This window comes from Sus scrofa, chromosome 9, assembly GCF_000003025.6.
Source record: "Sus scrofa isolate TJ Tabasco breed Duroc chromosome 9, Sscrofa11.1, whole genome shotgun sequence".
Lineage (NCBI taxonomy): Eukaryota > Metazoa > Chordata > Mammalia > Artiodactyla > Suidae > Sus > Sus scrofa.
The window spans coordinates 130,698,532-130,712,022 of record NC_010451.4 but is presented as its reverse complement, the minus strand read 5'-3'; the positions used below and the strand labels follow the sequence as shown (position 1 = coordinate 130,712,022).

At 52.6% G+C, this 13,491-nt stretch overlaps 1 protein-coding gene across 1 annotated transcript; it reads right to left on the bottom strand.

Annotated features, from left to right (window-relative positions):
* BATF3 (basic leucine zipper ATF-like transcription factor 3) lies at positions 304-12,931 on the bottom strand. Its single transcript, XM_021063852.1, has 3 exons — positions 12,643-12,931; positions 9,594-9,698; positions 304-807 (listed from the first exon to the last, which is right to left on the bottom strand). The coding sequence occupies exons 1-3, from the start codon at positions 12,718-12,720 to the stop codon at positions 622-624; spliced, it is 369 nt and encodes a 122-aa protein (XP_020919511.1). The 5' UTR covers positions 12,721-12,931; the 3' UTR covers positions 304-621.

Sequence of the window (13,491 nt, the reverse complement as noted above, 5' to 3'; positions counted from 1 at the left end):
AGTGTACAGAGCACTCGGGAAAACCAGCCTGGAACAGAAAACCTCCCATGACCGCCGGGCCTGGGTGGGAGAGTTGACTGGGAGGGAGGGCTGTGCAGAGCACAAGTCACGCCCAGCACACCCCTGCATGGCCCAGCTGGGGAGTCCCACCCCAAAGGTGCCTCCCCCTCTAGCATGGACGTGGCTTTGGGGGAGAGGACCAGGAGGACAAGCGAGACCCAGGAGCTGCAAAGCAGCCTGAGGAGAAGGATGACCTCTAACAGGAAAGGAAAGGTATTGTGCCTCTCAGTTCCAAGAACAAGGTGAAAGGAGCGAAGATTCCCACTTTATTATCCATTCTCTGGAGGACATGATTCTGCACAACAGCGGAACCTCCTAGCTGCCAAAGTGGATGCACAGTGATGCTTGAGGATGGCCTCCCCGCCTGGATCCGCGCAAGCTCCGAGCCAGGCACCTGTGGGAGCATCAAGCTGAGCCTGGGCTGCTGGGGACACGGCCCGAAGCTCTGAGGAGGTGACCCGGCCACAGGACCCCCGGTCCACAGATGCCGGCAGAAGCCTCCTCCCAGGTGCGAAAAAGACCAACACTCCTCGCTGGGCAAAGGAGGGCCGTCCTTGGGCTTCACCGGGGCAGGCAGCCAGGCACGGGGTCTGGCCGAGGCACCGGCACAAAGTTCATGGGGCACAGCAGCAGTGGGCACATCTTCTCGTGCTCCTTCAGCGCCTCACTCAGGTGCTTCAGCTCCTCCGTCAGCTTCCCGATCTCCCTCCGCAGCACTGCGTTTTCTTGCTCCAGGCATTCATATTCCTGGCGAGACAGAGAATACACGAAATTGGTGCTGAAACCACCTGCCCTTCCTCGGTCCTCCCGGCAGATCGAATCCTTGCCACAAGGCTCACCCCGGTCCCTGAAAGCGTTCTCATGAGCTGAGCCCACCTCCACCACTCAGATTAGTTTGTTTCTTCCCTCCCCACCGGCAAGAAAGGCTCACAAAGGCCAGGCTTTGGTTTTTTTTGTTTTTCCAGGGGATTTCTGGCTGAGCCTGAGGCATTTAGAAGTTCCTGGGCCAGGGATCGAGCCAGGACCACAGCAGTGGCAAGGCTGAACGCTTCATTGCTAGGCCACCAAGGAACTCCTTGGGCAAGCGGCTTTGATTTTTCGCCTCATCTTTATCGCGGTATAATTTACATAAGATAAAATGCACCCACTTTAAGTGTATGATTCAATGAGTTTTGACAAATGCAAACAACTATGTTGAGAAAGAACATTCCCACGCACTGAAAAGTTCCCAGTTTCCCTTTGGAGTCAGCTGCCCCTCCCCCAGCCACTGATCTGCTTTCTGAAGGTCTCTGTCAGGTTCACTGCACCAGCCCCAGCACCTGGAACAGAGCCTGGAACATAACAAATGTTTGGTGCGTGCTGAGTAAATGAAGGACCACATTCCTCGCCTTGGCTCCACTCCAACACTCACCTGTTAAGTCTGTGCTACGTCAGAGTTTCCAGAGGCTCAAAACTAGGGGAGGTCAGAGACCCCCTTAGCCACACCCAGACAGTGTAGAAACTATCCCCATGTCATTCATCCAACTTGTCCTGGGCATTCTCTCCTTCAAAGGACAGTCTGAGCTGCCTATTAGAAAGTTCCTCTTTGTACTGATCCAAACTCACTCTCTCCTTCAAACCCACCTACGGGGCTTGGTTCCACCTATGGAACCACAGAGAGTACATGCAATACTTTTCCAACGCCACGGTTCTTGAAATGTTAGGAGACAGCCCCATACCACTTCCCCTTAGGTATTCTCTGAACCCAACTGTTTCAGGTCCTCTGAGTACCTTGGGTTTTAGGACTTGTGGTCCCTCTGCCCTCCTGGAGGCCATCCTTGGCACATGCTCTGATGTGCCAGGAGCTCTGAGAAAATGTTCCCCAAATGCAGTGCATGATTCTGGGGATGGTCCAACCGTGCAGAGGGCAGATGCGTGCAGGCGGTCTGCTCTGGGCTGGCCCTAAATGCACAGCCGCCTCGCTCGGGGGATTCTTCTGGAATCTGCACAGAAGTGCAGGCGCGGTCTGCATCTGCCGCTTCTCTGTATGTCCTTGAAATACGATTGATATTTTGGCTTAAGGATGGCCTTTACATCCGCTTCTCCTGAATTTCACCCTGTTTGCTTGGGCATCTTCCAGCCTAGCAAAATCTTTTTGAATTTGATTGTGTCAGCTCGTGAATTAGTGATACCGCGCAGCTCAAAGCTGTTCCCTAACTTGATGAGGCAGATCCTTTTTTCATTCAACTCATTAAAAGTCCTACGATGCTTGGTCGCTTGCAGAGCCCTGCAGTACACCAACAGAAACGTTCTTAAGGCTGTCAGTCTGAATTGCCTCTTGTTGAAATGTCGCTTTCAATCATTTCTAGGCTTAGAGTCATATGACTACGATTCGTATGCTTAGGCTTCGTCGTACCATGCACGTTATGCATTGCCTGAGCTGGAGATCAACCTTATTATCTTACCAGTAATTTTTAAGAAATATTACTTTAAAAGTCTGATCTTTTCACAATCCATGAAGACACATGCAAATTCTCATCTCTGCCCTTTTCCTAACGCTGTCAGCTGCCTTCCTCCTTTTTTTGTGTGGGCCCAGCTCAAGACCACCACTTCCAGGAAGGCTTCCCTGATCACAGCACCTGGCCGAACCACATCTCTCATTATATGCTCTTTTTTTTTTTTTGCATTTAAAAAAAATTTTTATTATAGTTGATTTATAACGTTCTGTCAATTTCTGCTGTATAGCCCTCATTATGCGTTCTCATCAGTCTTGTATCATTATCCATCTTCCTTATATCAAATAAGATCTCTCCCCAAAGATGTGAACCATAGAGAAACTAGGGGCCTCTGCCACCTTGTCCCGTATGCCTGCCTCATGGACCCCAGTGCTGGCATCTACAGGCTCAATGACTCCCCACGCCTTGCCCTAGGGCTCCTTCTCTCACCCCCTCCCTGCCCTTCCTCCCCCTTTAGGCATATTCCTCTGTCTCAGAACAAAGGCCCCAGAGGGGCTGTGTGCTGGAGGCCACCGGAACCATCCCTCTGCCTCCTATTTTTCCCAGGCAAACTCTCAGGGTGGCCTGGAATACTGTCCATGGCAGGAAGCCTCGCCCTCCTCCCCAAAGGCTGTCCTGGGGCAGCTGGGCTTCACTAGTCAGCCCCGTTCTGCCCGCAGCTACCACCCCCAACGCCCCACCATCCCCTCTGGCTTCTGACAAGCTCTAGGCCTGGAATCAGAATTCAGTCTCCCAACAGAGCCAGAGGTCCTGCACGGGCAGGCAGAGTCTGGATGGAGGCCGAGGAGACTACAGCTCGTGGTGCGCGTGCACACGCGGGCGCACACACATACACACACACTCGCCCTCCACCTGTGACTGGAAATTCTCTTCACCTCCAAGTAAAATGGAGAAAACATTTGAATGGTTCCAATAAGCCAAGATTTTAATTAGATTCCAAAGAAGAGAAAAATCGCTTCTTGTGGCAGACTATTCCAACCGCCTTTATATAGTCACCGAATTTGCAGCAAGATGCTGGTAAGCCCTCTGGAGGCCACAGGGGCCACGCTACCTGAGTCCCCTGCTTTCCCTGGACCCTCCTCAGAAAGGCCACAGAGCTGCCCATCACAGGCGCCCTGCAGGCCCCAGGGCTGCTTCTCCACGGGGACTTTATCTTCTGGGATTTAAATTTTACTCATCAATCTGCAGGGGGGCTTTTCTCAGGCAGAGAGAACAAAAAGGAAAGAAGAAGTCAAAATCTTCTTCAGGTGAAGGCAGTTCCACAAAAATAAAAGGGGGTGCTGGGGGTGGGGAGGAAGAGGAGGTGAGAACACTGAGTGGGGACAAAGGGGACCAAGTCAGACCCACTTCACCCGAGAAGAAATTACCTGAATTTAATTTACAGGAAAAATAAGCCAAAACCATTAGATCCTTTGTTCCTTCTAAAGAGACCATCAGTTTAGCTCAAATCTTGCTGAGTTTCGAATCTCTTGCTCCGGAGGGATTTGAAGTCACTGTCTGCCTTCTCTGGGTATTTGCAGGACACAGTCCCAAAGCAGAGACTAGAAACTGGAGGTGGTGAAATCACTGCAAATCCCAGTTCTGTCTCAGAAACTAAGCTGCTATCTAGGGCAGTGATTCTCAACAAGGGCAATTCTGGCAGTCCCCAGGGGACATCTGGAGTGTTCAGAGGCAGTTTGGGTTGTCACTGCTGGGAAGGTGCCTTGCCGTCTCCAGTAAGTCAAGGCCATAGATGCTGCTCAATATCGTACAGTGCACAGGACACCTCCCGAGATGAGGAAACAGCTGGCCCTAAATCGCAGGAGTGGTGAGACTGAGAAACCCTGGTCTGGGCTCAAAGAGATGGATCTGGGGGGATTTGGATCCAGGATGCCTTTGAGGCAAAAGATGGGTAAAGAAGCTAATGTAGCTACCAGGGCCCAAGATGATAATTAAGGCAGAAAGGAAAGGAGGGAAGGAAAAGGTCATCAGGACCACACAGACCCCACTCCCAAGCAAGACAAGTGAAACGCATTGGCGCGGTGACTCTTCCGAGGTCATGCCTACTTGGGACCTGATCCCCGAGTCCAAGGTCAACTGCAAGTGCCACGCGATGACAGCAATTCTGCTTTCACTTGGCAGTGCCTGGACCTGAATTCCCCCCATGGTGGTTACCAGCAGTAAAGGGCCATGAGAGCTCAGGATTTTACAGTAAGTCCATCCCCAAGCCTTAAGCTCATACACTTCCCAGCAGAAAAATTGTGTCACCAGCAAGGGTTGTACAAATAAATGTCATCATCAGTTTCTAAACCCAGGGACGGTGGCCATGAAGCAGTCTCTTAGAATATGCAATATCTGAAAACACCAGGGTAACACATACCACAATCGTATTGCCCAAGAAAGTTGTCGGTTTGTGACATTTGGGGTTCCTGAGGATGGCACTGCTGCCTTCCTTTTCTGACTCAAAATCCTTTCTCAGTCTTACACCTATGGGCGCCTGGCTTGAACCAGCGTGACCCACTTCTGAGCCACTTTCAACTTGGCTTAGACAACTGGACGGTTCTCTTGGGTTCCCATTTGTCAGTCTGGACTCAGGCGTGTGCCTGATGTTCAGAGATGAATAGGGGTCAAAATCCCCATGAAAGGGGAAAATGCCTTGAAGGGATGACTTGAAAAAGCCACAGTGAACAGCAAGGCACACAGACACCTACTGGGATCCACTTCTCATCACTGCAGTGTGACTTCCAGCAACACCACCCTGAGGGGAGAACTCAAACAGCTCTGAAGAGTGACTCCAGCCTCTCTCAGGCTCTCCTCCTGCCCTGCTGTGCAGGGGGTTCTGCCCCGATGGGCGGTTCCCTGGTTCTGGGGATGCAGAGCTGGGGGAGGAGGCAGGTGGCCGAGAGACTTAAGATTCAGGATTGGAGGGAGGTTTTCCGGTTGTTGGAGGAAAGTGAGGCTCCAGAACTGACTGGGCAGGTGAGACAGGTGGGGCGTGTATGCACACCTTGCTCTAAACAGTCCCCTTCGTGGTATTCGGGAAAGGCAAAGAAAGATCTTGAGTTGCTTGGAGAGAGTCTGCAACACTAGCCCACAGTATGGAATAGAGGAATTCATGGGATAAAGGCCCCAGGGAGTAGCAGGCAGTCATGGCCAGCAGTCATGGCCAGCAGGTGTGAGCTGGCCTCCTTCTGCATTTGAGGAGAAGGTTTCCATGCACTGTGTCTGGCTCTTACTCTTCCAACCGAGATGTGGCCTGGGAGCCCCAGGGGGCCTGAGGGGCTTTCAGCTGTGACCCACAGCAGTGTGCTAGCTCCTCTGCCTTCAACCCACTGGGGCATAGTAAATTGATTCTTCATCTCATTTTTTAACCCGACATCCCACTCTCAATATGCACTTTTTTTTTCTCCTTTTTTGTGGCATATGGAAGTTCCCGGGCTAGGGGTCAAAACAGAGCTGCAGCTGCGGGCCTATGCCAGAGCCGTAGCAACGCCAGATCTGAGCTGCATTTTTGTGTGACCTATGCCACAGCTTGTGACAAGGCCAGGGATGGAACCCACATCCTGACACACACTATGTCAGGTTCTTAACCTGCTGAGCCACAATGGGAACTCCCAGATGTTGTTCAGAGTTCATACAAGTGACTAGTGACACCAGTGACCAGTGACACCTGTGTGTAGCCAGTGATGCTAAAGGTGTGGACTTCCACTTTGGGGCCTGTGCATGGGTGGCACTGCTGTCCTGGCCCCCCTGACACTGTGGTTCTCAAAGGAACTGGCCTTGCTGCAGGGGGGATCTGCCAGCAGTGCACCATCGTGCGCTATTCTTGCAGCTCCACAGAGAAAGAGCAGACGTGGACGTTCCTCCCTGCAAGGCCTGGGCTGCAGATCAATCAGCCCCCTTCCTGGAAGGAGCAACTAACGCAGTTATGTTTCTGGATGGCAGAATAAGCTAGGGACCCTCTGAAAGGCCCTCCACCCACTGTTCTCAGAGAGACGAGGCAGAAGCAAATGTGGCAAACCGGCCCTAAATTTCCCAGGTATCTGGTTCATCTGGCTATCAAATCCAAGAAGGACAGAAATGGAGACCCACCTTTTTTCTGACCCTGTATGCAAGCATTTGTTGAAGGTAGGCAGGACAATGCCTCTCAAAGATGTTCACACTTCGGAACCTGCGAATATGTTACCTTACGCGGCAAAGGGGACTTTGCAGATGTGATTTTACGTTAAGGGTCTTAAAATAGGGGGGTACACCTGGACCAGGCAGATGGACCCAAGGTAATCCGAGGGTCTTCATAAGGGAAAGAGTCGGGAATCAGAGGAGACGTGGCCACAGAAACTGTCAGAGTAATGCAGCATGAGAAAGACTCGGCTGGCCGGTGCCCGCTTTGAAAATGGAAGGGCAGGATTCCACTGGGTATTTGTGTACCACATCCTCTTAACCCACTCATCTGTCAACAGACATCTGGCAACATGGAGGCAACCAGAGTCTCAAACTAAGCGAAATAATTCAGAAAGAGAAAGACAAAAACCATATGATATCCCCTACATGTGGAACCTAAACTGTGGCACAGATGAACCTGTCTACAGAACAGAAACAGACTCACAGACATAGAGAACAGACCTGTGGTTGCCAAGGGGGAGGGGGAGAGAGTGGGATGGATGGGCACTTTGGAGTTGGTAGATGCCAACTATTACATTTAGAATGGAGAAGCAATGAGATCCTACTGTACAGCACAGGGCACTATATCTGTCTCTTGGGATAGAACATGACGGAAGATAGTATGAGAAAAAGAACGCGAGTGTATATACATGTAAATATACACACACACACATATTTATATGACTAGGTCATTATGCTGTACAGCAGGAACTGGCACAACACTGTAAATCAACCATACTTTAATACAAAATTTAAAAATGAAAAAATTTAAATTTTCTTTAAAAAAAGGAAAATGGAAGGTAACCACAAGCCAAAGACCATGCAAGCCTCTGAAAGCTAGAAAAGGCAAGAAACAGAGCCTCCAGAAGGAATGCAGCCCTGCTGACAGCCTGGTTTTTGCCCCGTGAGACCCATTTCATATGCCTGACATCCAAAACTATAAGATAATAAATCTGTGTTGTTTCAAGCCATCAAATCTGTCAGCTGTAGGAAATGAACACACTGCCCTTGGGAACGCCTCTGCTTCCCAAGGACAAGGATGAGACCTTACCCTTCCCTTCACGACTCAGTGGCAATGCCTTGCCTGTAGTGGTTCTTAGTAAATATTTGTTGAATGAATCTACTCAACCTGAGTCCACAAAAAACCTCATCCAAGTCATTTAGTCACCTCTACACACACGATCCCGCAGGACTTACAGCTGAGGGTCCTCTAGTGTGTTTTGACCTGAATGCACCTGACTTGGACTGGAAATACCTTTAGAGGAAGGCACGGGTGCTCTGAACACAGGGCCTTGCACAGACTGAGCCTCAAGTCCCCTCTGGGGATTAGTGGTAACACGAAGCTAGAACCAGGATTGCTTCAGGAGTAAGGGGGAGGGGAGAGAAGAGGCAAAGGGCATCCCAAGTCCTCTGTGGAAATTTTACAGACCTAATCCAGGCTGGGACAGACCTTCTCTGACCCTGGCCTGAAGACACTTTCTAGGGTCCAGACTTTCTGGAAAGATCTGCCACCACCCCTTTACCCCCCACCGCCCCATGTATTTCTATCAGCAGGTCACCTCTCCCTGGAGCATGTGCTTTCTAAATCTGTTCTCTGCGTATCATGAAGGGGTTTTCAGAAACTGGCATTCCCCCGCACAACGCCTCAGAGTCTCTTACGCTGTCAATGACCGCACACTGGCCTTGCTGGACAATCCCCAGCGAAAGCGTGGCAGGAGAGAGCTGAACTACAACCCTTAATTACTCACTCCTACCCTGTGCAAAGACAAGAGCACGGAAGTGCCGTGAATCCCTGGGGCAGATCCTGCATCCTGGATGCCTCTGATGTCAGCGCCTGAGATGGAACAGTTCCCATGTCCTGGCTGTGAGATTATGCATGGGGCTGACCAACATGGAAGCGTTTAGGAGAAGTCCCCTCTCCTGATGTGGGTGATGCGCTAGACGGTGAGTGAGCCCCATCAACTGCAATTTGAAGACAGTGAGAAGAGAAAGCCTCCCAGTGCACAGACACACGCTTATGGCCACACTGGGGCCGAGGAGCCCGCAGTGAACCCATTTGAAGGCACCTGGCAGACACTGGAGCTGTGGGGTCAGGGCCAGGACAGGGTCTTGTTGGAATTATCAACACCGGCTTGAGAGCGAGCACGCGAGGAGCTAATGCTGGCAGACCATAGGTTGCATCTTCCAGGATGGTGGGGAAAAAGGCAGAGTCTGAAAGTCTGGCCATCGCCAACATTTAAGAACACAGAGGTAGAAAAGCCGATAAAGAAACTGAGAGAGTGGTTAAGAGGGTTGGGAAGGTAGGAAATGTGGTCTCTTAGAAGTTAAAGACTCTGAAAGAAAATTTTAAGATGAGGGTCAATGAGGGGTCCCAGCAAGTTCAAGGATGAGGAGACTCGAAAGAGGCCCCGAGACCAGGCAGTCCCAGGGCACTAGTGGCCTCAGTGGAGCAGCTTCTGCAGGAAGCGTGTGTGTGTGTGTGTGTGTGTGTGTGTGTGTGTGTGTGTGTGTGTGTACGTGTGCATGTGTGTGTGTGTTTCAGGAGAGCAGAGGACATGAAGACAGCAGGTCTCTTTTCAAGAAGCAGGACCATGAGGGAAGGAAAGAGAAGAAATGAGGCACCAGCTTGAAAGGGAATCAGGATCAAAAGGAGGTTTCTGGGTTTACGATAAAGGGAAACTTGAGTGTGAGACACAACGAGCTGGTGGGGGAGAGATGGAGACACCAGAGAGCGAATCCCAACGCTGCGCTGGAGGGACACAGCGGAATCTGAAGTGCACGTGGCTGACCTGGAGAGGATCGAAGCGTGACCTCAGGGCCACCACCTCGCAAGGGCAGAAGATGACTCCCCGTCGTCGTCGTGGCCCTAACGTGGCTCTGCCCCAACCACATTCTCACCTCGTGGAGTTTGTCAGCCTTCTGGGTTTGCTTCTTCCGACTTCTCTGAGCAGCAACTCGGTTTTTTTCTCTCCTTCGGACCTTCCTGTCATCATCCTCGGGGCTCTGGGGAGAAAGGTTTGGTCAGATCTCTGCCCTTGATGTGCGCCCAGCCTTGCTCACAGGGGGTCACCCTTTGATGGGCAGCCACAGCAGGGCTGGCTGCTGCATCCCTGGGATAAGAGCGGCCCTGGTTGAAAGCACTCACCACGCGCTCGGGCTGTGTTGGCTGTTAACCTCCACCGCCACCCCGAGAAGTGTGTGGTGGGCCCACCATTTAAAAGATGAGGAATAAGAAACTCAGAGAGGTTGAGGAACTTGCTCCAGGTATCACAGCTCGTAGAGGGGTGAATGGGAAGTGGAACTCAGGTCTGCTGGACTCCTAACCACCGTTCACAAACCTCTCCCCCGCAGGGCGTATGCCTGGAAGAGGTGTGGTGTCGGTGGTGTTTATCTGAAGACGGGAAAGGCAGAGGGCAGCTGCGATCTGGGACTTGCCGTGGGCTAGGCTTTCTGCCATTACACACAAACAGGTACTTTTGCTACTGTGTGCAAAGCACAAGGATGCTGATAACTCATTGCAACTACGTAACTTTCCCAGCGAACCCTAAACACACTCGGGGACAAGAAGCATCTCTGAACAGTGCTTGACTGACATTTTGTTTCAGTGAGTCAGAAAGCAAATTTATGATGTGTCTTGAAAGCTCTTAGCTATTTAGGAGTTTTAACCAAACCTGGTCAAATCCTTCAACAGCTATCCTTAAACAGACAGGCAGAAATGTTACGGTGAAAACATTTTATCCAGTTGTAGAAAACATGGAGGAGGGGAGCAGTATTTGCTTTCCAGAAGCCTATGAGAAGATCCCAGGGAAATGTGACCTTTAAAGAGTGTAGAGGCCAAGAGATTACTATTAATGGAAGGCAAACATTGGTAACATAAGATAATGGACACGTTCAGTTATCATTTTGTCTGCTCTCAAATTCCACATAAGAAAGACACATGTTATCTCCCCAAGTTACAACTGGGTAAAGGATTTACAGCATCTGCAAGAAAATAAAGCTATGAAAGGAAAAGAACAAAAAACACAACAAACAGAAGTGGCCTGGAGGCAGTGCTTAAGGACACAGGCCCAAGGTGTTAAAACACAGTCTTTTGGAGGCAGAGAAGTTTTGGTAGACGTAACCAGAACACAAAGTGGGTGTAGCAGACAGAACTTTAACCTTAGAAAACGCAGCTCCTGGTTTTATCTCTTACTATTAATATAACCTTGGCGAAAGGACGTAAATGCTCTGATTTTTTCAGTTTTGTTGTAAGAGATTCATTCATTTGGTTGTAATGTGATTCATCCATTCTTTTACAATTATTATCTGAGTTCCTGCCATGTGCCAAGCAATGCCCTGGACACTAGAAACATATGCCCCGAACAAGCGGTCAGTAATTTCTGCAATGAGCATCCTAACAGTGCAAGGCTTGGGACTGCATAAAATGAAATTTTATCCCAAAGCTCTTAGCACATGGTACACCCCCAATAACCTAAGGTTGCCATTTTTCAATTTTTTTAATTAATTAATTTATTTATTTTTGCCATTTCTTGGGCTGCTCCCGCAGCATATGGAGGTTCCCAGGCTAGGGGTTGAATCGGAGCTGTAGCTGTCGGCCTACGCCAGAGCCACAGCAACCCAGGATCCGAGCTGCATCTGCAACCTACACCACAGCTCATGGCAACGCTGGATCGTTAACCCACTGAGCAAGGGCAGGGATCGAACCCACAACCTCATGGTTCCTAGTCGGATTCGTTAACCACTGCGCCACGACGGGAACTCCGGTTGCCATTTTTTTAAAGTGAATTCCCCATAATGCTGGTCACCAAATTATGCCTCTTTTTTCATCATCAGAAAGTCATAGGGCACAAGGAAACAGCCTGCATGCCGCCCTGTAGGAGCCGACACTCAACACTAATTTACCACCTCGTATATGGTCATACCTGACGACCAGCAGAAACATTAAATCAAGATGAAAAGAAGGGAGCAAAGGGTGGAGATATTCAAATATTATTAACTCCATGTCGATTAGTGCTCAAGAAATCCCAAGAAATTGATATTATGATACTGACTTTACACGTGGGGAAACTGAGGCTCAGGGCGGTTAACCCTGCGCGTGGAAAGCCGAGGCCCAAACTCAAATATGTGACTCTTTAGTCATCCAATGACTTTCTGTGCCTGGCATGGAACTGAGAAGAAGGGCATAGCTATGAAAAGATTCTGTGCTAAAGCATGAGAACGAAGTTTTCACACTGCCTTCGCTGCCGGCTACCTTGTCTGTTTCCTGAGTACGCGATTGTAAAAGTCGTTGCAGGCAGCGCAGAGGACCGGGTGCAGGTTGAAGGCTTTCCACCAGCTATGGGGGTGGAGTCCGCCCACTCTGGGCCGCTGCCTCGTACCCCTGGCTGATCCGTCCCGAGTTCCCCATTCGGGAGGCAGCCAGAGGAGGAGAGGTGTTAGGAGTGCCAGGGAAAGAGTTGCCCCTTGGGGCGAAATTTCTCTTCTCCCTACCTTGGCCCCCTCTCGGAACGGCCGGGAAGGACCATGCGCTCCGGCTGTGGGGTGGCAGCCGGCGGCGACGCATGGATGGCTACACCCAGGGCAGCGCCGACCCCACGTGCGGGAGAGTATGGACCGTGCCGAGCCCAGCCAGGCGCTGGCGCCCTCTGGCCTCTCCTCCTCCCAGGCGCCGGAGCCCAGTCACCACCTCGGGGGCCCTGGGCACCGAGCGTGCGCCGGGGGCAGCCGGGCAGAAGCTCACGCCTCGGGCCCTGGCCCGCCCCCGTCCCCCCGCCCCACCCCGCTCTCTTCTGGCTCCCGCAGCGCCCTCCGCCGCTGCACTCGGTGATCACCATCCCGGAGCCCCCGAGCCCCGGCGCCCCGGCGCCCCGGCGCCCATCATCTCTGGCCTCCCCGCGCCCTCCCCACTGCATCCCCCGCAGTCCTCCCTGCAACGTTAGTTTACTACCTGCGGCTGTGCCTGGTTCCCAGAAGCCGAAACGCTCCTCTGCAGAACGCTGCCGGCGGCCGGGAGCCCTTGCGACATGCCGGGACGCTGCTCCGGCCCGACCCGCCCAGCCGCGCAGCCTCGCGGAGGAGCGGCCGCGCGGCCCGGCGCGCCCTGCACGCGGGGCGCTGCCTACCGGCTCTTTCGCGCTCGGGGCATCCTCACGCCTCCGCACCTGCCGGCCCCCGCCTCTGCCCCGCCCCCCGGGCTTCCCGCTCTCCCGGCTCCCGCGCCCGCTGCGTGTCGCTGGGTTTCCCCACCCCCTCGTCCCTGCCCGCCGTCCTTCCCGTCCCCAAGTCCGCCCCGCCCCTCCTTCTCCCACCCCCGCCTCGTTTCCTCCTGTCCCCGCCCTCTCGCCGCACTTCGGGGTCCCAAATCCCACCCCTGTCGCAGCTTTCCGCTGGGGCCCCACTCTTCGTGGAAGTCACGTGGGTGGCTCCGAAACCCGGGAGGGAGCTCGAAGCCCACCCACAGGAGGCGATGCTGGGGCAGGCGGGGGTCGGGAAGGCGCGGCGCAGCCTTTGGGGTCTTTCGGCCGCTCTCGGAGAACTTGGGTTGAGAAACACAAGTGGGTGGTTTGGGGTTGGTGGTTTTTTCCCGGTCCCATCACGGCATCTTCCTGCTCATGGGCCCCGCCCTCCCCCCAGGGCAGGGGTCACAGTCTCGGGGGACTTTCTCCGCGCAGTCAGTCACGCGGGCGCCACTCTCACTCGGTCCGTGGCCCCCGGCTCTTGTACCTGGAAGACGAGGGCCGGGGAGGCGACAGCGGCTTCACCGAGTCCCATCGCGCACCCCGAGAGCCTCGGGGCG

Coding starts and splice junctions, on each gene's coding strand:
- BATF3 (XM_021063852.1), bottom strand. CDS start 12,720: ATGTCGCAAGGGCTCCCGGCCGCCGGCAGCGTTCTGCAGAGGAGCGTT. Junction 9,699..12,642: donor GGAACCAGGCACAGCCGCAG/GTAGTAAACTAA, acceptor CTTTCTCCCCAG/AGCCCCGAGGATGATGACAG. Junction 808..9,593: donor AGGCTGACAAACTCCACGAG/GTGAGAATGTGG, acceptor CTGTCTCGCCAG/GAATATGAATGCCTGGAGCA.